The sequence below is a fragment of the Leuciscus leuciscus genome (genome assembly GCF_965113295.1).
Source record: "Leuciscus leuciscus genome assembly, chromosome: 1".
Classification (NCBI taxonomy): Eukaryota; Metazoa; Chordata; class Actinopteri; order Cypriniformes; family Leuciscidae; genus Leuciscus; species Leuciscus leuciscus.
In genome coordinates, this window is record NC_138725.1 from 17,917,241 (window position 1) to 17,940,010 (window position 22,770).

The 22,770-nt window shown below is 37.8% G+C and overlaps 3 protein-coding genes and 1 long non-coding RNA gene across 4 annotated transcripts in view; 1 reads left to right on the forward strand and 3 right to left on the reverse strand.

Moving 5' to 3' along the window:
- LOC309498167 (uncharacterized protein) overlaps positions 1–22,770 on the reverse strand; it is a 924,641-nt gene that overhangs the window by 456,904 nt on the left and 444,967 nt on the right. The gene's annotated exons all lie outside the window — the stretch shown is intronic.
- Positions 1–22,770, forward strand: part of LOC309503759 — a 308,394-nt gene that overhangs the window by 47,972 nt on the left and 237,652 nt on the right. The window lies entirely within an intron of this gene.
- LOC309502676 (uncharacterized protein) lies at positions 3,619–10,172 on the reverse strand. Its single transcript, XM_082175142.1, has 7 exons — positions 9,930–10,172; positions 9,636–9,698; positions 8,654–8,692; positions 8,151–8,237; positions 7,892–7,920; positions 4,160–4,228; positions 3,619–3,986 (listed from the first exon to the last, which is right to left on the reverse strand). Exons 1-7 carry the CDS (start codon positions 10,030–10,032, stop codon positions 3,873–3,875), a joined length of 504 nt encoding a protein of 167 aa, XP_082031268.1. The 5' UTR covers positions 10,033–10,172; the 3' UTR covers positions 3,619–3,872.
- On the reverse strand, positions 10,057–22,099 carry LOC309508998 (uncharacterized protein; the record flags this gene model as incomplete). The annotated part of the gene is made up of 4 exons (XM_082183518.1): positions 10,057–10,100; positions 12,207–12,551; positions 12,649–12,969; positions 22,039–22,099. The coding sequence occupies 4 exons, from the start codon at positions 22,097–22,099 to the stop codon at positions 10,057–10,059; spliced, it is 771 nt and encodes a 256-aa protein (XP_082039644.1).

A 22,770-nucleotide genomic window follows, 5' to 3' on the forward strand; every position in this document is an offset into this window, starting at 1 on the left:
ATTACAATAATCCACCCTGCTGGTGATGAAAGCATGCACAAGTTTCTCTAAGTCTAAATACAAAATTCTGAACGGCTGTTTGAAACCATGCAAATACTGTTTGACATTCTTCTTCATAACAAGTCATTGTCAGAAACAGAAGGTTGTATATTGCTTTATTTCTGCTTTTCCAGGAAAGCCACCTACAGTGAGAGAGTGAATTTGCATCTACTGCTATTTTATGCATTGGTCTGAACAGACAAATTGCATGTGAAAATCAGACTGAACTTTCGTGTTGTTGTGAACATGAGTTAGTAGAAACCAATCAACCAACAAAATGTCGTCTCTCTCATCGTGGCTGTTGGGAAACTAACTTACACAGAAGAGGCTTTTGTTTCTCAGCACATAAAGATGAACTACTTACCGTGATCTCAGACTGTGGTGATGTGGTTTCTGCACTGTATGGATCTTCATGTGTAGCTTCAGGTGAGTTTTATAATAGAAACGTCTCGGTTACGTATGTAACCCTCGTTCCCTGAGTAGGGAACGGAGACGTTACGTTGTGACGACGAATGGGGTTTCGCTTGGAAAGCCTCTCATCTTCGAGAAATAAAACGAGGCAATGTCAAAGAAATCCCATGGGTCTGCGGAATTTGCATTGCGAAACTCTGCCTTACCTCGTGGGTATATAAGGAAGTACGCTGGGAACATGCAGATATGTTTCTTCGCTGAGGAGCCGAGACTGAACTCCGGTGTTCCAGCGGTACAGATGAAGTGGCAGGGAGACGTAACGTCTCCGTTCCCTACTCCGGGAAAGAGGGTTACATGCGTAACAGAGACGTTCCCTTTCGTGGTCACTACGAGTTACGTCGTGACGATGAATGGGGTTCCCAGTCTAATCACGCCACCTCAGCTGTCTTCCAGTGCCCTGCGTAAGTCTGAGATCCCTGTCGTGAGACTAGCAGGGACGAAGGACTCCCACAGAAAATAAACATGTGGGGGTCGCCCAGAGGGGGAATTTTCGGTTTCTGTGGTAGCACCCCCCCCCCCCCACCTCCACAATGGCTGCATAGGTGCACTGGAACAGTCCTTCCTAAAACGCATTAAACTTTCGTTTACAAAGACGTGAAACTCACCGAGTGGTCAGGGGTGTTCACTGATATGCTCACATAAAAATCGCTGCAAAAGATGCTTTCCAACAGGTGTTTGGCCATTCGTTGTAAAACTGTGGACCTATTTTTCCAAACGCCTCACACCCATACATTCTTCCGTTGAGAGCTTGAATAATAGACACTCCAGTCCAGTTTCTGGCGGAAAACTGTGCTACCACAGAAATCGAAAATTCTCGGGACAGCAGCATGTGTCCAAATTTTTATCTTAACCGCTCTCTATTTCATCAGAAACGATCAGTAAACAGGGCTTTAAAGGGAGACTTCACCCATTTGCATTAAGCTTTGTATTGTTAGAAACCCAGTCATATATTATAATAAATGTGGATTTTTCATCCATTTTTCCCTGAGATGGGAGAAATAAGGATTTAAGTGTTTTACTTCCTGCTTATTATGACGTAAAAATCATCATTTTGCGTCATAATAAGCAGGTAGTCACATTTCATTGAAAAGTGTAGAGACTACAGACACTCGTTCCTCATCTTTCCCAGGGGGCGGGAACCGCTCACGCTACAGGCCTATTACAGATCAGTGGGTGGGACTTGACTTTCTGAAACTAAAAGCAATATCCTCCATCTTGTTTGGAAGCTAAGCTAACAGGCGCTGTGGAGCCAGATGTGAAGATATGACAATAGCGGAGGGTAACGTTACTCAATATGATGTAGAAGAAGAGGATTTCGGAAGTCTGATGCTCGAATCAGGTGTTTGTGGCTACCTTTACAAGCCGCATTATAGCGCAGAGCAGCCGAGGCAGCAGAAGACCTGCCTGCCGCGGACGAGGAGCCTGGACTGGCTCGAGTTAGGGCGGACTGGTGGCGCCGGTGATCTCACTATGCAACTACGAACCGCTACGAACACAGAGATAGAGTCCGTCTGCGGCAAAGAATTTCAACAATGACAACTTCTCCTGGATGAAATCTCTGAATCAGACGAGGACACGGACGTTTGTGTTGTGAATCAGACGAGGACACGGACGTTTGTGTTGTGAATCAGACGAGGACACGGACGGACGTTTGTGTTGTGAATCAGACGAGGATACGGACGTTTGTGTTGTGAATCAGACGAGGACACGGACGTTTGTGTTGTGAATCAGACGAGGACACGGACGTTTGTGTTGTGAATCAGACGAGGACACGGACGGACGTTTGTGTTGTGAATCAGACGAGGATACGGACGTTTGTGTTGTGAATCAGACGAGGACACGGACGTTTGTGTTGTGAATCAGACGAGGACACGGACGTTTGTGTTGTGAACTATCCTAGTTTCGCACCGCATCTGACTGAACATCCAGGTAACGTTACAATGCAATAATTCACCACTTCGAAAGAAATACAAATGAAGAGTAATTCACTAATGAGTTCGCCAACTAACTAGACATTTTGTGTGAAATGAATTTCAAGCTCTGGTGGTAGCTAGCCTTGTAGACGGAAGAGTTATTTCTCTTATAGGCAGATATGCGCTTTCTGGATTAGTGGGAGTGGCTTGCGCAGCTGTGCAATGTGGTGCATTGTGGGAGTTGGTGTCTTTCATACAAATGCGTCCTGAAGTTACTTTCTTTCTTTCCTCGGCCAAGAAGGCACCAAATTCAAAAATTTATTTTACATTTCGACTACATATATGACCCACTTTCAATAAAGATCAATGTTCCCATGGGTGAAATGCTCCTTTAAGTGTAAAATACCGAACTTGTCCTTTAATGTGGCTTAAGAAAGTGATATTGACACACCAAATTTAGTACACAATGTAGGCCTACCTTATTAATAAAGCATTATAAAACGATTAATGAGATATAGCGCGTTGCATGTTCAATAAGGTGTATAGGCTACTGAGTTTTAATATCACCGTCTTACTGCATTAACTTTAATCTTTTTCTTTATAATAGGCTCTCCTGGAGGAAAACTATATACAGACAAGAGCCTATATGAACGCGGCACGCAAAGTTTCACGTTAAGGGCATTTTCCTTCCTTAGAGCCTGTTAAAAAGAAGACATTTAACATGAAATGTCGCTGTTGCATTCAACTTTGCACGTGTAGGGGAGAGCAACCGCTCCGGGACCTTTTAGGTTTGATATAATTTGCCGCATTTTCGAAAGGGAAAATTGTTCCATTTTAATTGTTAGGCTAATATTGATTATTCTTCCGTCTATTTTTATAGTTCTTATAGCCTAAAATGATACATTATTTTAACATACATGTGATGTCTACAGGAGATTTTGAAATTATGTTTTCATGCCTGTGTTCTAAACATATTTTGTCTGCAATAATAAATGTACAAAAAATGACAAAACATCTACAGTATAAACATCAACATGATCACACAAAAAAACGTTTTTTTTTGTTGTTTTTTTTTTAACTGGGTTGTTTAGAGTTCATAGCAAGTTTATAATTCAAATGTTAAAGCATGAAATAAGGTATCACGAATTAGTGAATTTGAGCTTATAAAGAATGTAATATACCAAGAGTTCACCGCTCTGAAAATACTACTGAAAATATGTAGTCACACTAGTTCCACATTGTTAAATTAAACTAAAGACCAAAGGTTATTAAAACAGTTCTGGAAGCGCTAGAACTCAAAGCCAGAACACAAAGAGGACAAAAGACAACAATCTGTTACAGTTTGTTTGTTAACATGTAAAAGACATTGAAAGCATTAACAATGAATGAACCCATTAGGATTGAGTTATATTAGACTGATATTCCTCTGCTCATGTGGGTTTTGTATAATTATTTGCCTGATTTGTTCTTGTTCACAGAGGCATAAAGTTGACTGCAGTTCTCCTGAGCTCCAGCTTTTGCTCCTCTGATGGAAGCATAAGTCACTTTATCATCACAGCGAACCTGAATGAACATCACAGTTGTTTCAACCCACAATTATTACAGCATGTTGTTTGAGCTCAGTTCATGAAGAACTGCATATAATCACACAAATCAAGAAGATCTGCATATAAGTGGAAAATATACAAACATCATGTTGAGAGAAGCTGGACAACATCGAGGAAGTGTTCGCTCACCTTGTTCTTTTTGCCTCGTTTTTTACTGAACGCAGTGACTTCAGTATAAGTCACATCATCTCTCTGCTCCTAAACATCAATGGAAATATGGAAAAAATACCATCCATCAATAATATTTTCATGATGAAATCCACAACTAGTACAATGGGCAATTAGTCACAGGCACAACACACTCAGGGTATGTTTACACGAAAATGATATGCTTCAAAATGTTTCCTTCAAGTTTTCCGCGTACAGACGACACCATTGTCAAAACGATCCCCATTCACACACATCCACAAAAAAAAAAAAAAAAACTGAACATGTAATACGCATGTGCATGACCTCATCGTCTTCAGAGATTCACATTTTGTTGTTTACACGGAGACCGGTTTCAAATACTTTGCATTTTCAGGGACCCAGAACACCATTGTCGTGTAAATGAACGGGCAAAACGCATAAAAAGTTTTACATTTTTAGTTGAAAACCATGTCATGTGAACCATAGACATAATAAATACATAGACGCTCTATTGGCCCGCTTTGGAACGTTGCTGCGATACGTCAACGCGTCCGCCATTTTGCGGAGAGCAAGACTGCGCTGTAATCAAATGCAAGTAAACAGGTGAGCTGCGGTTTTTCCAAAAAAAATAAAAAAATAAAAAAATACATTTATCAACCGATTTCAGTGGTTTGTATGTGGTGTAAAAAAAAGTTACATCTCTAGTTATTTAAAATCTCGATAGTTAGACTTATAAAATATTTTTTTAATAAGGAATGGCCAAAGCTCAGGCTTGTCATGTATTTGGCTTTTTATTCTTGGATAACAATTGTGAACACCCCCAAACTGAGATATAATTTAATTTTCACATTAAATAAAATAAAGTTTTCTTATTGTGGAAAAAGCATATTCTGTCAATGACCCGATTTTAGCAATAACAAAGATAACTGATGGATCCTTTATGGTAATACATATGATATATGGTATAACTACAGTGCAATGCAAATAGTAAATATAAGATAAAGTGAGAAGCAAATAAAATAGTAATGAAAAGTATAATTATATAATATCATAAGTACTATAATATAATAATAATAATAATAATATATTGATAATAGCATATAGTTTATGTATAATATAGTTACTATGAATAGTACAATAATTGAACAGCATAACTATAATAGATTGATAATCGCAAGTGGTATATTATTATAATAACAATAATAAATAATGTAAATTTATATATTTTAAAATATTCTTACATAGGCTATATAAAATAAAATGATGCAACCCTGTCTCTTTTTGTTAAATTTCAGTTTTTAAAAGGTATAAGAAGCTATACAAGTCAAGAAATAAAGTAAACGATTCAGTCAAACATACAGCAGGCTACAACGTTAAAGTTAAATAGCCTAAATATATAAAGTTATGAAAGTTCACTTTGCCTTCAGCCAAAACGATTTGACAAGGAACAAATGATAGATTAATGAGACCAAAGATCGCCCGTTAGATATACACAAGATGAATTATTCTCATGTTTAACCACTAGACTAAAGACATCAGATCCAGCGGTGAACGTCAGAAGCACTAGCCGAGGTAAGGCTGTTCTCGGCGGGGTACATGAGCGCTGAGCGCCCGGTGATCGCTGGATCTCACAACTCCGAAACCGGCAGATAACATTTTTAAATAGGCGCTATCTTTATAAATAAACCACAGATTTGAACTTTAAACAACTACATTGTCGAGTGAAAAACTCTTAAAACTACATTTCGTGACACAATAACAGTAGTATTTTAAAATTTCGCGGCCTTTCTCCTCTGAAAATAAACATAGTAAATGAAATACAACCAGGAACAAATTTTCAGTTTTGCTTGTGAAAGGTAATTCCCTGAGACCTGTTTTCAATTGTGTGGAGATTTGTAAAGCCCAAAGCAGAACACGAAATAGGCATTTTTCTCAATTCTCGTTGACGTACGATCCAGCGGCCAATAGGGCGTCTATGTATTTATTATGTCTATGATGTGAACAGCCCCTCAGACAAAGAACAGGTGAACACACACTCAGACTGACGAGGACTCATCAACGACTAAACAAGAGGGCGTAACTGGAAACTAGGAGGCGGGACAAGAGGAACACATGGCCAACACAAATAAAGACAGAGTCATGTGCTCAAACACAACACAGACAAAGACAGATTAAACTAAGACAAGACTGACAGAACTGTCTGCTGAGAACCCTGACATTTTATAATCTGAGTAATAAGAGTGTCATATTTCAGGTTCAGTCCTTATGACAGTGGCGGCTGGTGAAAAATATTTTAGGTGGGGCTGTTTGTGCGGGGGGTCTGCGGGCTCCTCCCCCCGAATTTTTTTTATTTCATAGTTGTGATTTCCTGCATTCTGGTGCATTTTAGGCCACCCATGTCCCTTGCTTATACCAATAAAATAACTCAAACCAGTCAATACCAATGGTCTAAAAAGACAATATTAATTGAACTGCCATGTAGAAATCAACAGTTGCACAGGTAATGATAATGAACAAGTTGCAAGTTTATTATGCTCCGTGTCCAGAATAGAAAAAGTGCAAACGCATAACAATAAATTGTAATAGGGAATACAACAATCTAGTTCTTTAATCACTCCCCAGCTGTAGACTAAATATATTTTAAAAGTTCACTGTAGACAAATTGGATAATGGATAACAGTGTGTTGATACAAGAGAAAGAGAGAAGGCTCTCAAAGAAAGGGTGGGACAACATTCTTGAAGAACACCAAGTATGAGAAGACAGTAATCCAGCTCAGAACTTCAAAACAACAAAAAAAGCAAAGCAAACATACTGTTACATTCCTATTGAGATCACTATTTTAATGGCAAATGTGTGTGAAACATTGTGTGGGTGACTGAGTGAGAGAGAGAGAGACTGAGTGAGTAAGAGAATGACAGCATAAAAATGAATACGATATTTACTAAAAATTGTGGCAACAGATTACAAGCAATATTATTGATTAAATTTAAAAAATTAGAATTGAGTATTAATCTAATTAATTCCTAAAAAGTTAACCATTAACAAGCAGTTAACAAGCAGAATCACTGAAGGAGAAAACCATATATTCACCTCTGGCACCTCTGGTCCGAGTTCTTTTACAATTAGTTTTTCAGCTAATGTTCTTCTTTCGAATGGATACAGGTGTAGAGATTTAACTGAATTTGGGGCTAGCTCAACTCCCACGACTACATTAATGCTACTCGACGTCGCCGGCGCTGCCATACTGCACTCGCACTCCTCTGAGGTAAATGTCCCGCGCAGGCGCAGCAGGTGCACTGCTCTAATCTTGGTACGACGGGCGATATTTTCAGAGCCCCAAAACCATAAAATTCGACGACGATGATTGGCAAAATATAAAAAAAATTGCGTAGCAACAGGGGAACCATTGGCTTAAATTCCAGCACTGTAGGGCTGAGCGAACTGGAGCCCAGGGAAGACAGCCTATTGGCTACTACTACACCAACATGAAGTGAATGCAAATATCATTCTGGAGAGTTCTAAACACATTCTAAAGTAAAACCATTAATAGCATGTCATTAACACAGATTATTTTTCAAAATGAGAGATTATTAAAAACGTATTATTATTAAATAAAAAAATAAATAAAAATAAAAAACTGGCAGGGAGGTCGGCGCCCCAGCGCCCTCTATGGGCGAGCCGCTGCTGCCTTATGAACATTAATAACTCATGGATCAACCTGCAATACTTACCACAGAGTCACCAGTCCCTCTTCTGTTGCCTGAAACATAATGTCACGGGAAAGTTTATGATCAAACACACACACAGTCTCTAATGCAGATGACAATCAGTTTTTAAAAGAGTCTAGAAGAATCTAGCGCTGTAGAATAGAAACATTATATTTGTTAACTCATTGATTTCTCTTCACTTTTAGAGAAAGAAATTTGTCTAAATTACATATTTGTTTTATCAGATGTTTTTGTCTGTTGTTACAAAATATGAAAAACTCACCTGCTCTTTTTTTACGAATCACCCAGAGAATAAGAGCCAGAAGGAGAAGAGCGAATGAAGCGGCAACAACAATCACAATCACAATCCCTGAGAGAGAGAGAGAGAGAGAGAGAGAGAGAGAGAGACACCATTAGCAGGACTATATTACTGTGTTTAACCAAAATAAAAATGGCATATTTAATAGCATGATTATCTTTATTTATCATGTAAATTGATATGTATTAAAGCCGTCTGTACACTAACAGACTGTACCTCATATGTTCACTAAATGAATGTGACATGATTGTTTAGGATTGTCTGGATGAGAATGATGTGTCTGACATTTAATGACAGTTACTTTTTACATTACGGTATTAGTTTTCATGTTTATGATTGTTGGTGATGTACAAGAGAATGGAATTAGAAAGTGATGTAGATTACAAATTAAACATGGCTTGAGTCAAAATCTGTGATCAGCTGCTCGAACAACGAGTCGGTCAAATGAGGATGATGTTCATACACACCTGGAGTCAGAGAGTTTGCTGTGGTATCTGGAATCACTTCTGTTGTTGTAGTTGATGTATTAAAAACAAATTGGAAATAGAAATATGTCTTATTTTAATGCATGAACACAATATCAAGGCATTTATTTTACAAACTGCTGTAGTCCAGAGCTACAGTATCAGTGCTGAAAGCTGCTCACACTAACATGGGATGAGTTATGTTCAAAATATCAGAGATCGTTGTTTCCCCGCCTCCTCAGACTCGACACTTACGCCGGTCGCCAGTTTGAGGACACGCAACAGAACGAGCGCAATTGACAATGAAAGCCGAGGAGACTTAGACACTGTAAGTTGATGAGTTGATTTATCCGTGTTTTAATAAGCTCTTGTTCATAGAGATGTTTAGATGGATACCGAGGCTTTTTAGGTTGTGTGGAATCTGCGATCTCTGACCCAGTTTGTTTGATGGCTGCGATACGCTGTGTTTCCCTGCTATCTGGCATCCCGGGGTGTGGGAATACTATTGGCTGAACTGGCAGTGGGCGGAGTCACACAGACCAAAAACAAAACCCGACTGACAACATGGAAAGTGTAATCCAGAGAGGATTCAAAGACTGATTCTAGAAAACTCCATGAGTCGGTCAAATGAAGATGATGAACATATGTAATATAGTGAGTACAAGCTGTTTATGTTTGTACAATTTCTTCAATTCCATTATAATATAGTAAAATGTTATTTTTCTAATACTTTTAAATACTGTTCAATTTCTTATTTGTGCTTTATGTTTAAAAAGAGTGTTATGTGCATTTATTAAATAAATTATGTTTGCTTGGCATACCAGCGTGATTACGTCATCGCACACTTCAATGGGTGGTGCGCGCCCGTGATGCGCTTCATTCTGAGTAAATACACCAACAAAGAAGTCATCACTGCAGCGCTCTCTTTTATTTCATTTTTTCTTTAATCCTTATACACCTTTTCAGGAGTACTACACATACACACCTGGATTCGGAGAGTTTGCTGTGTTGTCTGGAATCAGTGTTGTTGCTGTAGTTGATGTTACAACTATTAAAAACAAGATGGAAATAGAAAAATTTTAATGCATGAACACAATATCAAGGCATTTATTTCACAAACTGCTATATGGAGAGAATTTAATTAGAAAGTGATGTAGATTACAAATTAAACATGGCTTGAGTCAAAATTTGTGATCAGCTGCTCGAACAACTTCAGAGAAGATTCATGATTGTAGAAAACTCCATGAGTCGGTCAAATGAGGATGATGTTCATACACACCTGGATTCAGAGAGTTTGCTGTGGTATCTGGAGTAAGTGCTGTTGCTGTAGTTGATGTATTAAAAACAAATTGGAAATAGAAATATATAATATTTGAATGCATGAACACAATATCAAGGCATTTATTTTACAAACTGCTGTAGTCCAGAGCTACAGTATCAGTGCTGAAAGCTGCTCACACTAACATGGGATGAGTTATGTTCAAAATATCAGAGATCGTAGTTTCCCCGCCTCCTCAGACTCGACACTTACGCCGGTCGCCAGTTTGAGGACAGGCAACAGAACGAGCGCCATGACAATGAAAGCCGAGGAGACTTAGACATTGTAAGTTGATTTATCCGTGTTTTAATAAGGGTCCACAACGCGGGTACATTCTGCTTATTACACACACTCTGCTTATTACACACACTCTGCTTACTACACACACAGGGACGTGCAGCAGCACACTAACTAACTGCCCCTTGTGGGATCAATAAAGTTGATTGAATTGAATTGAATTGAATTGAATTGACAAACATGCCAAATATTAAAAATAAAAGGATTACAATGTAAAATATTATTATTGTGCACACAGGGCCGGCTCTGTAAATCTGGGGGCCCTAAGCAGGATAATTTTGGGGCCCTGCCTTGCAGTGAATAATGGAGTATTGCCACTGCAAACCAGCAACTGTATACAATCTAACCCTTACACATTTCATCTGTACCTCTTTTAACATGATTGCCCACAATTATTTTACTGCTTATTAAAGTACACTCACTGAAACATTAAAAGTAAAGATTACAGATTTGTCAAATTTCTACATCTACTTTATTACTGTCTGAATGCTTTGTAAATTTTAAAACAGCACTAACTGTTTTTGTCGACTAGGCGGCTTAAAACCTTTAGCATTAAAACATCTTCAATAAAGTTGTTGCATATAGGCCGACTACAGGTGTTGCTGGAGTCTCGATCTTTCAACTTATTTTCCCTTTTCCACACTTTAAAAAGAGGGAGAAGTTGGACCAGTAATTTCTTTGCTTCCTTCTAAAGTGATTTGAACATATTCTTCTATATCGATGTATCAAAGAGATTAAAAATTCTGCAAAAGATTCTAGTTTGAGTTGGTATTTATTTTTTGTATATTCCAACTACAAAAACACTACTTCAGCGAACAATCATTAGCCAAATGTGTATATAAAATGTTTAGTTATAAAATATATACATAAATCTAATAAAAACTCTAGGTAACACTTTTTACATTTTATAGTGTCATTGTTACACGTTACATGTAGTTCATACATAAATAATTCTACAGTAAAAACTTCTTAAAATGTGGATTTAATTAGAGAAGCAGCTCTACTATAATGGGCTTATGTCCACTTTAACGCTCCCTCCTGTAATGTCAAGTTCAAAAATTCATAAAAACATAATGTGTACATAAAGATATGGTGAATCCGGCTTGTCCCGTAGATTGTCCCTTTAACCACACACACATACACACACACACACACACATACACACACACACACACACAACTTTAAACTCACACACGAGCAGATCCGTTTCCTCGCTAGAGAAGCGTTCAGTATTTACGCTTGCAAATTCCGTCATGTTAATAGTGAATCCGCGAGCGCAACTGGCTTTTAAAGGGAATGAGACTCTGATTGGTTTATTTCACGTTACGCCCAAAACACACCCATTACTCATTAAGAGAATAAGGACAACACTTTTAGATCATGCTCTGGGCTTTCCTGTCGTTAAACTAGCAAAAGTGGATTCAGACTTGTGCCGATCGCTTTAGACCATGAGCTTAGATCGTTAAAATAGAGCCCTATGATTTTATTAATTTATCATGTGAGTGGCGTGAGTTACACTAGCTGTATATTATGATTATTTTGCATCAGACAACAGACTGTACAAGACCGGTCATATGTATCAAAACTCACTGACAAATCTGACTAAAGAGCTTTTTTTGATGATAATATGTGTGATGATAAAGCAGTCTGTGAGAGCCAGTGCAAACCACTGAAGCGAGAGACTGATGATGTGTGACAGTGATCATGTGATCATGAACCTTGTGTAGAAGCTGCTGCTGTAGTTCGGCTTGATGTCTTCTCAGAGTTTGAGCTTCTGACTGGAGTCAGTGTTGTTGAAGCGACTGGATATAAGGATTTTTATGCAGTTTATGACTTTGACCACTAATATTTTACAATTGTCAAACGTATGAAGCCATCAGAAAGAGTAGAGCCAGTGTGTGAAAGTTTCCACAAATCTGTCAGTAAAGAGTGTTTTCTCACCTGAATACTTGACAGTGTATCTGACTGAGGTCTGGAGTTGATTTCTGAGAGTAAGCCGACATATCCACTCTCTGTTGTTATCTTCATCCTGGAGTGTTGTAGTCAGAGTGATGATACAGCGATATTGATCTGATGATGATAATATCTGATATCTGGAGTCTGTCTTCAGATCAACACCAGCCTGATTCACCCACAACAGCTCAACTCCCTCAGAACGAACCAAATAATCACAGGAGAATCCAGTATATGAATACAACTGACAGGAGAGAGTCACAGAGCGGCCTGGACTGATCTTAGTCTGTGAGGATGATGATGATGATGATGATGATGATGGAGACACTGAAACTGAACACAAGACACAAATCACAGACTCTTCAATCATCATCTGAGTTTAAAGGGAGAATCTGCCCTTTTTAAATTGAACACATAATCATAAACTTACCATGAAGAACATTCAGAAAAACATCAGCATCAGTTCCTGGTTTCTGTCCGTTCACATATTGTTGGCAGATGTAAGATCCAGAATCTTCTTCTGTGACGTTCTTGATGATCAGAGAGCAGTCAGACTCCAGACTCAGTCTCTCATGTCTCTCTGTGTCTTTCTTCTTTATCCCTAATTCAATCAGTCCAACTGCTGCTGAATGACTGAATCTGCTGTAGATCCATGTAGTTTTAGATTTGCAGTGAGAAAGAGCATTATTACAGGACAGACGCACATTTTCACCAGAACTGATGAACACATGATCCTCCTCTCCACTGATACCTGAAACACAGTATATCTCAGTGATCATTATTATATTAATAAATGAAACCATAAACCATACTTGCATAATAATAAGAAGATTCAAATCATACAGTCTTTTTCCGGTGTTTGATAGTTAATGCATTCATTAACATTTATGGATAAACCAAATCAAACGCCTCTTTAAGAAGGAATAAGAAATACCCTGACTTTGAAACAAATGTAAATAATGTAATATCATCATATCTTGAACTCTTGATGTCAGCTTTGTCATAAACATTACTGGACGGCACAGGATTAGTTGATCCTCCTCTTCAAGCGTAGAAAATACACTAATAACTGCCCTTAAAAGCTCTTTATCTGTTCTGTGTTTCTCTCTTTCCTTCAAACTCACCCTACTGTGACTTATGCACAGCTAAATACAAAATAACAATTCAAAACCCACAAAGAATATTTGTGGAACAGTTCCCAAAGGAAGGAGCAAAACTCAGGGAAGGTTTGCTGGGATCAGTAGTTCACTCTCCATCCAGACACAGTCGTGATGATACTGTACTTCTGTTCTCTGACCACACAACATCACTTCACTGAGCTGAACACTCGTTGTGTGTTTGATAGTAAGTTTATGATCAATCATGAGCTGAGTTTGGGAAGTAGTTAACAGTGAATTTGATCATGATTAGGGCCGTCTCAAGTAAAGTCATGACAAAATAATGCATTAACAAATCATTTAATACAATATGATTAAACATGCACTAGGAGAGTGATTGTATTTATTTATTTACATTTTTAATAATACAAATATTATATACATTTTTTGGTTTACTTCTCATCTATACATTAATGCTATGTTTTGGGAGATTTGAAGTACTTTTGTACCTATTTACTGCAAAATACCTCAGCTCACCATTAGTATGCATATGAAATATTACCTTTTTATAAAAAAATTTAAAAAAACCCACATTAATGATGATCGAAATGAAATATGAGTTGTTTCTGGATATTGATCTCGGTGTGACATGCATAATTCTTCATCTGCTGGTTAGAATGTTTTTTGCAGATAATATAGTTTTGCCAAAAAGTGTAATTACCATACACTTCCAGCAGAGGCGCCATAGAGATCCATAATTTTTTTTGGATGTGACTGACTGCTCTTATAACAGCTTTTGTTATGAATATATATATATTTAAACATTTTAAAATACATTAAATCAAGTGATTTTTTGTTGTTATTTGAGGTCTTTTGAAGCGTCTTGTTTTTGCAATAATGCCACATAAATGTGCAGTAATGCCACTAAAAGAAAAGACTTGAATGCAGTTACATATTTATTTCAATAAGCAACTATTGATAAAATTTAATTTTTTAAATAAAACCCCCCAAAAAACATCAATAAGCGGATAGGAACACAAGTAAAGAGTAAACACACCTGTGTGTGTGTGTGTGTGTGTGTGTGTGTGTGTGTGTGTGTGTGTGTGTGTGTGTGTGTGTGTGTGTGTGTGTGTGTGTGTGTGTGTGTGTGATCATGTTCATTCCACATTGCTTTTTTGCTCTAGTACCAGGCCTTCATTTATGTGTGAGAATATTTAGATTTATGCTGGAATTATTTATTTTATTTGCCAATTTCTATAAAAATGCTCTCTATTGCAGTCACACCTGTGTGTGTGTGTGTGTGTGTGTGTGTGTGTGTGTGTGTGTGTGTGTGTGTGTGTGAGTGAGAGTGTTCGTCATTTGTGCTCTAGTACGTATGGAAATTTTCTGATTTATTGTTTGTTTTTTTGATAAAGAAAAGTCGACTGGGTCATATTGACCCCAAAGGACAAATTAGGGTTCGGTCCTGGAGGGCCACCGTTAAACTGTTATAGTTGTTGTGTTTTATTTTCTGAGAGTGCAAGCATGATGTTGAATCATCATCATCATCACATTGTAACATAAATCCAATGCCATTATCATTGATTTTTGGATGAAATCTAAAAAACCATTATGAGTGTAAAAGTGTTGTTGATTCAATGCAGTAACATTGACACATTAACACTGATTTAACATTGTTTGGATGGTTGCTTGCTATCTGGGACCTTCATCAAACACAGCTAATCAATGTCTCCAGGATTACTAGAAAGCTACAGGCAGGAGAGTTTATCAGGGTTGGAGATAAACTCTGCAGGACAGTGGCCCTCCAGGACCGAGTTTGCCCATCCCTGCTTTTCTTTATGAAGCACGTCACCGTTATTGAGATTCAAGCGCTGATTCTTGAGGTTTGAGTGTATCAAAGTGAAACAGTAGTTCAAAATGTTTAGTGTTTTTCTATATGTTTTACTCTAATCAATTATATGTAATTAATAATACACATGACAGTCTAGAAGAGGTCAGCTGATCAGGGGTGTGTTTCCCGAAACCATCGTTCTAACGAACATTCACAAAGTTGTGTAGTTGGAACGACAGCTCTCGACCTGTGGTTAGAAGCAGAGTTTCTAGTTTGCATGACATGTGGACTAAATAAATCCTTATCTTGAGCAAAATAAGCAAGCTGACATTCAGTACAACCTGTGTCTTTTATTTAGAATACATACAAATGTCATTTACGTCTTTTAGTTAGTCAAGAGATTTAAAGCACCGTTTTTGAAGAGTGTGCATGTGTGAACGTGCTCTACTATGTAAGAACGAGCCTATGATTGAATCTGGAAATAGAGCAAAATAACTGAGAAAAATGAGAAATAGTCCTCAGGTGTCATGTCTGTAATTTATAACAAAACATCTAGCGTTAATTTGATCTCAAACAGATTCATTAACAGAAGTTATTACTCCACCACCTGCGTGACGTCATAAACCAACGTCGTTGAACGACCACTTTGCGACAATACAGTTTCGGGAAACGCACCCCAGAGCACTACATGATGATTATATCGTTATCGTCATCATTAAGTAGCTGACATCATCTGATCACATTAGTAGAGGGAAGTTCGGATAATTTTACTGACTCGGATCTTTGAATCTCGTTCATCAAAATTAACAAATCTTTTTTCAAGTCATTTCGTTCATTTCAGCAGAATGTATTTAACATGTTACATGTCAATAGCCAAATTCCCCAAACACATCAAATGTTGATCACATTTAGAATAAGAAAAAAGTTGCAATGCAAGGATACAGAATTGATTAGTTCATCTCTAGGGTTCGAGTCATTCGGTTTTTTTTTTTTTTTTTCAAATGGGTTTTTTATTCAAACAACAAATAGCCTTAAAATAATTACAGGTTCCAGGATTCATTTTCTTATATGCAAAAAAAAAAAAAAAAAAAAAAAAAATACTATAACCAATACCCCATCCCCCGCCTGTTAATATCCAGTGACATTAATACACAGCACTTAAGTCAGTCTACAACACATTGCATTAAGGAGTAACATTCCTATTGAGGTAGCAGATGAAAGGGTCCCATATCTTGTGGAATTGACCAATGTTGCCTTTCCAAAGGTATCTAGTTCGTTCCAGGTGTAGAGTAGACATCAGTTCCTCAAGCCATAATTTAGCATCAGGAGGGTAAACCTTTTTCCAAAACAGTAGTAACTGTTTCTTGGCTGTTATCAGACAATATGTGAGAAATTTCTGTTGAGCACTGTTCAACGAATATATATGGTTAGAATGTCCTAATATAATGAGCACTGGGTCTGGTTCCAAGTTTACATTAAGTACATCTGAGAGCAATTTAAAAACCTCACACCAGAATCCCTGTATTTTATGGCAGAAAATAAAACTATGGGCTAAATCAGCATCTTCTGATTTGCACTTATCACAAAGAGGCGAGACATTGGGGAAAATCCTATGTAATTTCTTTTTCGAGAAATGTAATCTATGTAAGACCTTAAATTGAATGAGGCATAATCTTGTATTGACCGATTGTTTATCAATATCCTCTAAACCATTCTGCCAAATCTCTTCAGAGATTCCAATCCCCATCTCTCTTTCCCATTCCTCTCTAATCAAGCTTGTAGAGGGAGAAGTAGCTGTTTGTAACTTTCCATAAATTAAAGATAACTGATTTTTGTTTCCTCTAAACTGAGTGAGACAATCATCACTGATTGAGGGCGGGACCTCATCCAGGGCGACATTATGTGTACGCAAGTAATTCCTTATCTGTAAAAATCTGAAAAAAATATTTTTTGGAAGGTTGTATTTCTGTTGTAGTTGCGTAAAGGAAGCTAACGCCCCATCCAAATAAAGGTCCTTGACTCAGTGCATATACCCAATTCCTTCCATTGATTAAAGGTTGAATCCAACCTCGAAGGGGGAAATGATGGGTTATTTGCGATCGGGATTAAGAGGGAGAGTGATTTTATATTAAGGTAATCTCTAATCTGTCTCCAAATACGCAGCTGACTTTTTATGACAAAACCATTAACTACAGTTTGGTCTAATATCACTGGGGAAAGCAGCACTGCTCCAAGATCATAGGGATGGCAGTAATCCCGCTCCATCTGAAGCCATTCTGGGGCATTAGCCGACTGTTCCAACCATAGTGCAAAAACTTGTAAGTGAGTGGCCCAGTAATAAATGCGAAAATCCGGAAGGGCCAACCCCCCCTCATGTTTGGGTTTACAAAGGTGTGTTTTTTTTATTCTGTGACCCTTATAGTTCCATAGAAAAGGAAGAACAATCGAATCAAGGTGTTTAAAGAAGGACTTTGGCAAAAGTATTGGAATATTACGAAATAAATATATTATTTGAGGTAGAAATATCATTTTTATCGCATTTATTCTGCCAATTAAGGAGATCGGGAGAGTTTTCCAAAAGTGTATACAGGTTTGTAACTTGGATAGTAAGGGGTTGAAATTAGCTTTGAGGAGTAAATTATATTTGGAAGTAACCACTATTCCTAAATATGTAATTTTTTCCGTGGAAACTTTAAATGGGGAGGAGTGTATTACAGATAAATCCTTTAGACCAATGGGCATGAGTTCACTTTTTTCAAAATTTACTTTAAAGCCAGAAAATTTTCCAAAGTTAGTAATAGTTTCGAGTATAACAGGAAGGCTCACCTGAGGTTGGGTAGTATAAAGCAAAATATCATCCGCGTAGAGTGATATTTTGTTAACAGTGTTTGAAGTGTTAAAGCCATGTATGCATGGGTTAGATCGAATAGTTTCTGCCAGGGGCTCTACTATTAAAGCAAACAAAAGGGGTGAGAGGGGGCAGCCCTGTCTGGTTCCTCTTTGAAGATAGAAGGAATCTGATATTGTTTTATTTGTTAAAACCCGTGCTGATGGACTACTGTACAAAATTTTAATCCATTTTATAAACTCATCCCCCATATTAAATTTCTCAAGGATAGCAAACAAATAACGCCATTCCACTCGGTCGAATGCCTTTTCGGCATCCAATGAGATTACAACCAAATTGTCTCGGATTGCCTTGGGATGATAAATTATATTAAACAGGCGTCTAGTGTTATGTATAGTACTTCTTCCTGGAATAAATCCATTCTGATCTCTGTTAACCAGTTTGTTAATTAATTTGCCAAGTCTATTAGCAAGTGTCTTGGATAATATTTTTTGATCAACATTAATAAGGGAGATAGGTCTGTATCCCTCAACTTCTTCAGGATTTTTACCTTTTTTAGGAATTACTGTGATAATGGCTTCAGAAAAGGTTGGCGGTAATCCAGTTGTTAATGCTTGCTGATAAGTTTTAAGCAAATAAGGAGTAAGGATGTCGCTGAATTTTTTATATAGTTCGGCTGGTAACCCGTCTGGGCCGGGAGTTTTCATGCTCTTTAAAGAATTTATTGTGTTCTTCAATTCCTCTAAAGAGATATCTTTATTTAGAGATGCCCGATCATCTGGAGATAGAGTGGGAAGAGTACATTTACGTAAAAATTCATCCATTGCTTGTGGGTCCAAATCAGTTTCTGAAGAGTATAACTTTGAGTAAAATTCCTTAAAACATTGGTTTATCTCTTTATTTGCGATACATTGTGTCCCACATTTTGTCTGTATTTTATGAATTGTTCTTTCACTATTTATTTTCCGCAATTGTCTGGCTAATAATTTATGGGGCTTCTCCCCAAATTCAAAGTATTTCTGTTTAACGAAATGAAACGTTTTATCTATTTTAGTAGAGACTATTTTATTGTATTCAAACCTTAACTGTAAAATTTTCTTATGAGTATCAGGTGAGGGGTTTAGTGCGTTTTCACTGTCTAACCGATGAATTTGATTCCCTAAATCAATTAGTTTCGTTTTGTATAATTTATTTCGGGACCCCTGATATGATATAACACAGCCTCTTATATAAGCTTTTAAAGTTTCCCAGAGCAGTCCTGGTGATGTCTCTGGCTTATCATTGCTATCAAAAAAAATGTCCAGTTGTGAACTCATAAAATCAAAGAATTTAGGGTCTTCAATAAGTTGAGGGTCCATCCTCCATAGAGGGCGGATAGAAGATGTTTGATCAAGGACAACTTCAAATGAAACTGGGGCGTGGTCTGAAATCAGTATATCGTGAATTTTAGAATTTAGGATATTAGAAATCAGATTGTTGTCCACCAAGAAATAATCAATACGAGTATATACATTATGTACATGCGAATGAAATGTATAATCTCTTTCGGTTGGGTGCATAAGTCTCCATATGTCTACTAAATTAGAATTATTCATGAATGCATTCAAAAAAATTCTTGAATTAGATTGCGGGGAGATTTTAAACGATGATCTATCGAGATATGCGTCAAGGACACAATTAAAGTCCCCGCCTATTACAAGATTTGTTTGGGATATATTGGGGATAAGAGAAAATACCTTTCTAAAAAAGTCTGGTTCATCAGAATTTGGACCATATACATTTATCAACGTAATCGGGAAGCCATAAACCTCACCAGATAGAATAACATAGCGGCCATCCCGATCGGTACGCAGGGCTTTTTGTTTAAATGGGACCCCCTTTCGTAATAAGATAGCTACACCCCTAGATTTATGTAAAAAATTTGATTGATAGATCTGTCCTATCCATCCGGATTTTCTTTAGAGTCCACTTTGAGATGAGTTTCCTGCAGAAAAATTATATCTGAGGAGAGAGATTTTAGATGTGATAATATCTTGCTTCTCTTAACCGGATGGTTTAATCCTTTTACATTCCACGATATAAATTTGAGACCCCTTCTGTTACTTTGAGTTGTCATTATTCTTTACGTGACTGAAAATCAGGCTAGTCATCATCACTGCTGGTTTCGTATCTTGCACCATTTTAAACAGGCCCCCACCCCCCATTACCCAAAACTCAAACATTAATCCCGTCATCTGACCGACTACAGAACTCGCGGCGCGACACGGAATTACAAAACAAATTGAATATAATGAAAAAGAATATAACCGAGATAGTCAAATAAAACCTAATAAATACCTTCAAAATGGTATCAAACCTTATACTTCCACACACACAAAAAAAAAAACTCGTATCAGCACGACTCCGTAATAAAGAGTTCAGGGTGAACATCTCAATGTAAATAACACGACATGAGTCATGTAAACAGTCAATACGTTTTCGTCAGTTAGCCTACGTTATGTTGATCTTACTTGACTCAATCCAACAGCATCCCTTAGACTGGTCCTGGAATTTCAAAGTTATGTTCAGCAAACTTGACCGCTTTGTCCGGATCGGTGAAGAAATACTCTTTGCCGTTGTGCGAGACCCTCAGTTTCGCTGGATATTGCAGTCCGTATTTAACTCCGGGCTTATCCTTCAACAACTCCCTCGCACGTTTGAAGAGTGCGCGTCGCTTTACCACAGCAGGCGGATAGTCCGGGAAGATGTTAACTCTTTGGCCTTTAAAGAAAACCTGTTGCATCCTAGCAGCTTTTTGCATTATTTCTTCCATCTCATGGACGTAATGCAAACGCAAAATGAAGGCCCGTGGTGGTTCATCATTTCCAGGACGGGCACGTAGAGCTCGGTGGGCGCGGTCCACGTGCGGGGGTTTGTCTAGTGACAAGGCTTCAGCAAGGAGTTGGGCAACGAAATCTCTTGGTTTAACTCCGAATTCAGCACCCTCTTTAATGTTCAGTATGCGGATGTTTTGTCTTCTGCTGCGGCTCTCGAGGTCTGTGCATTTTTCTGTGAGTTGCTCTACTGTAAGCTTTAGCTTTCCCAAATCTTGTTCCATCTTAACCATCGTGTCTGAAGAGGTGGAAGCATGAATTTCCAGGCTCGTTAATTTCGCAGCATGATCGTCCACCGTAACTTTAATCTCCGAAATCGCCGCGTTAGCCTCGTTTTTGAATGTCGATAATTCCCCTCGGATAGTGACAGCGAGCTGCTCGATTTTTGAGTCAATAATTTCCCCAATGTCAGATTTGATTGAAAGAAGTTCCGCGCGAAGAGAGGAGATCGCACTGAGGATAGCTGAATTATCGGACTCTGGAGTGTCTTTCTCAGGCGTTTCTTCCACATTGGATGTCAAGGAAGGAGGAAGGATGGAGGATGTCGAGGCCTGGTCTGGAGCTTTTCGAGATTTGCCCGGCATGTTTAGAAAACTGAACCAACTGAATCCTAAAGTCGGCTAGTAGTTTGCAGCGTGCGGGATTGTAATTTTATTAGTGTTAACAATTACTAAAGAGATGTTCTGACGAAGTTGTATAAAAAAATATACGGAGCCGTCGTGAAGCGTGTACTACTCTCTCATGTCGAAACTGGAAGTGAGTCATTCGTTTTTATGTCACGCAACTTTATGTTGTTATTAGGATATATATATATATATCAAAGTGATTTTCCCCATTATAGATAAAGTTTAAATAACCAACTCTTTTGGTACATTCATATGGAGAAGAACCATCATGATAGAAATTATTTAGTCATTCGGCAGTCTTGCAGCTTGAACCTCTGCAGGAAATCCACCCTTACACTCTTAATATGAAGATAATTCTTCATCATCAGATGTTTGAGTGACACTATGTCCAGTATCAGGAATAATACAGTATGATCTGTGTGTATCAATACACAACTCTGAGATCACAATGTGAATGTGTGCAAGAATAAACTGAGCATGTTCAAATGAACTCTTTCCAGACTAATTTCACTAAATGTCTTTAGAGGAAATAGAGATTTCTTTACCTGTGAGAAGTGAAGAGAGAATGATCAGTCCCAGCAGACACAGATCACACTTATCAGCCATTTTGTGTTTCTGTCAGTCTTCCTCTTCATTATATATAGTTACAGCTCTTCCTTTAAACATCATCAGCTCCTCCTCTGGTTGTGTAACTTCCTCTGATCTCATCAGTGTTTAGTCCTGACTCTATGACACAGCTGAAGAAGCGATCAGAAAGATCTCTGGTGTAAAACTGTGTTGACTTTGAAAAGCTCTGGATCAGAAAGTGAGCTGAACTGTACAGTGGCGTCCAGAAACCAACCAAGTCCATAAAGAAGTATTATGTTTGACACTGAACAAAGTGCTTTGAAGGAACAGTTCCACACAAATCAATACAAACATATATTTATCCTCTCATTAGCAATGTTTCCATCACCCTGTTTTTATGCATTTTGCTATTTTGCTATTTTGAAGTATTGCATCAGAAACGAGTGATGGAAACGCAACATTTCTAAACTTTACCTTTGGATGGAAACCCAGCTATTGTAGCTACTGATTATTTGTCAGAGAAAACAATTTCAACATAATGAAATATAGTTATTTTTAAGTGACCCAATACAGTGTCCTCAGAGTAATTTTTATGTGTCAATTTTTTATTTATTTTTTCAGTTACACTTTAATTTTTTCCCATCACATCACTAACACATTGTGTTGCTATATGTGTGTGTGCACCATGAAGCTTTTATTAGGCTACTAAG

Coding starts and splice junctions, on each gene's coding strand:
- LOC309502676 (XM_082175142.1), bottom strand. CDS start 10,032: ATGCATTCAAATATTATATATTTCTATTTCCAATTTGTTTTTAATACA. Junction 4,229..7,891: donor GAGGGACTGGTGACTCTGTG/GTAAGTATTGCA, acceptor ATTGATGTTTAG/GAGCAGAGAGATGATGTGAC. Junction 3,987..4,159: donor AACGAGGCAAAAAGAACAAG/GTGAGCGAACAC, acceptor ATGTTCATTCAG/GTTCGCTGTGATGATAAAGT.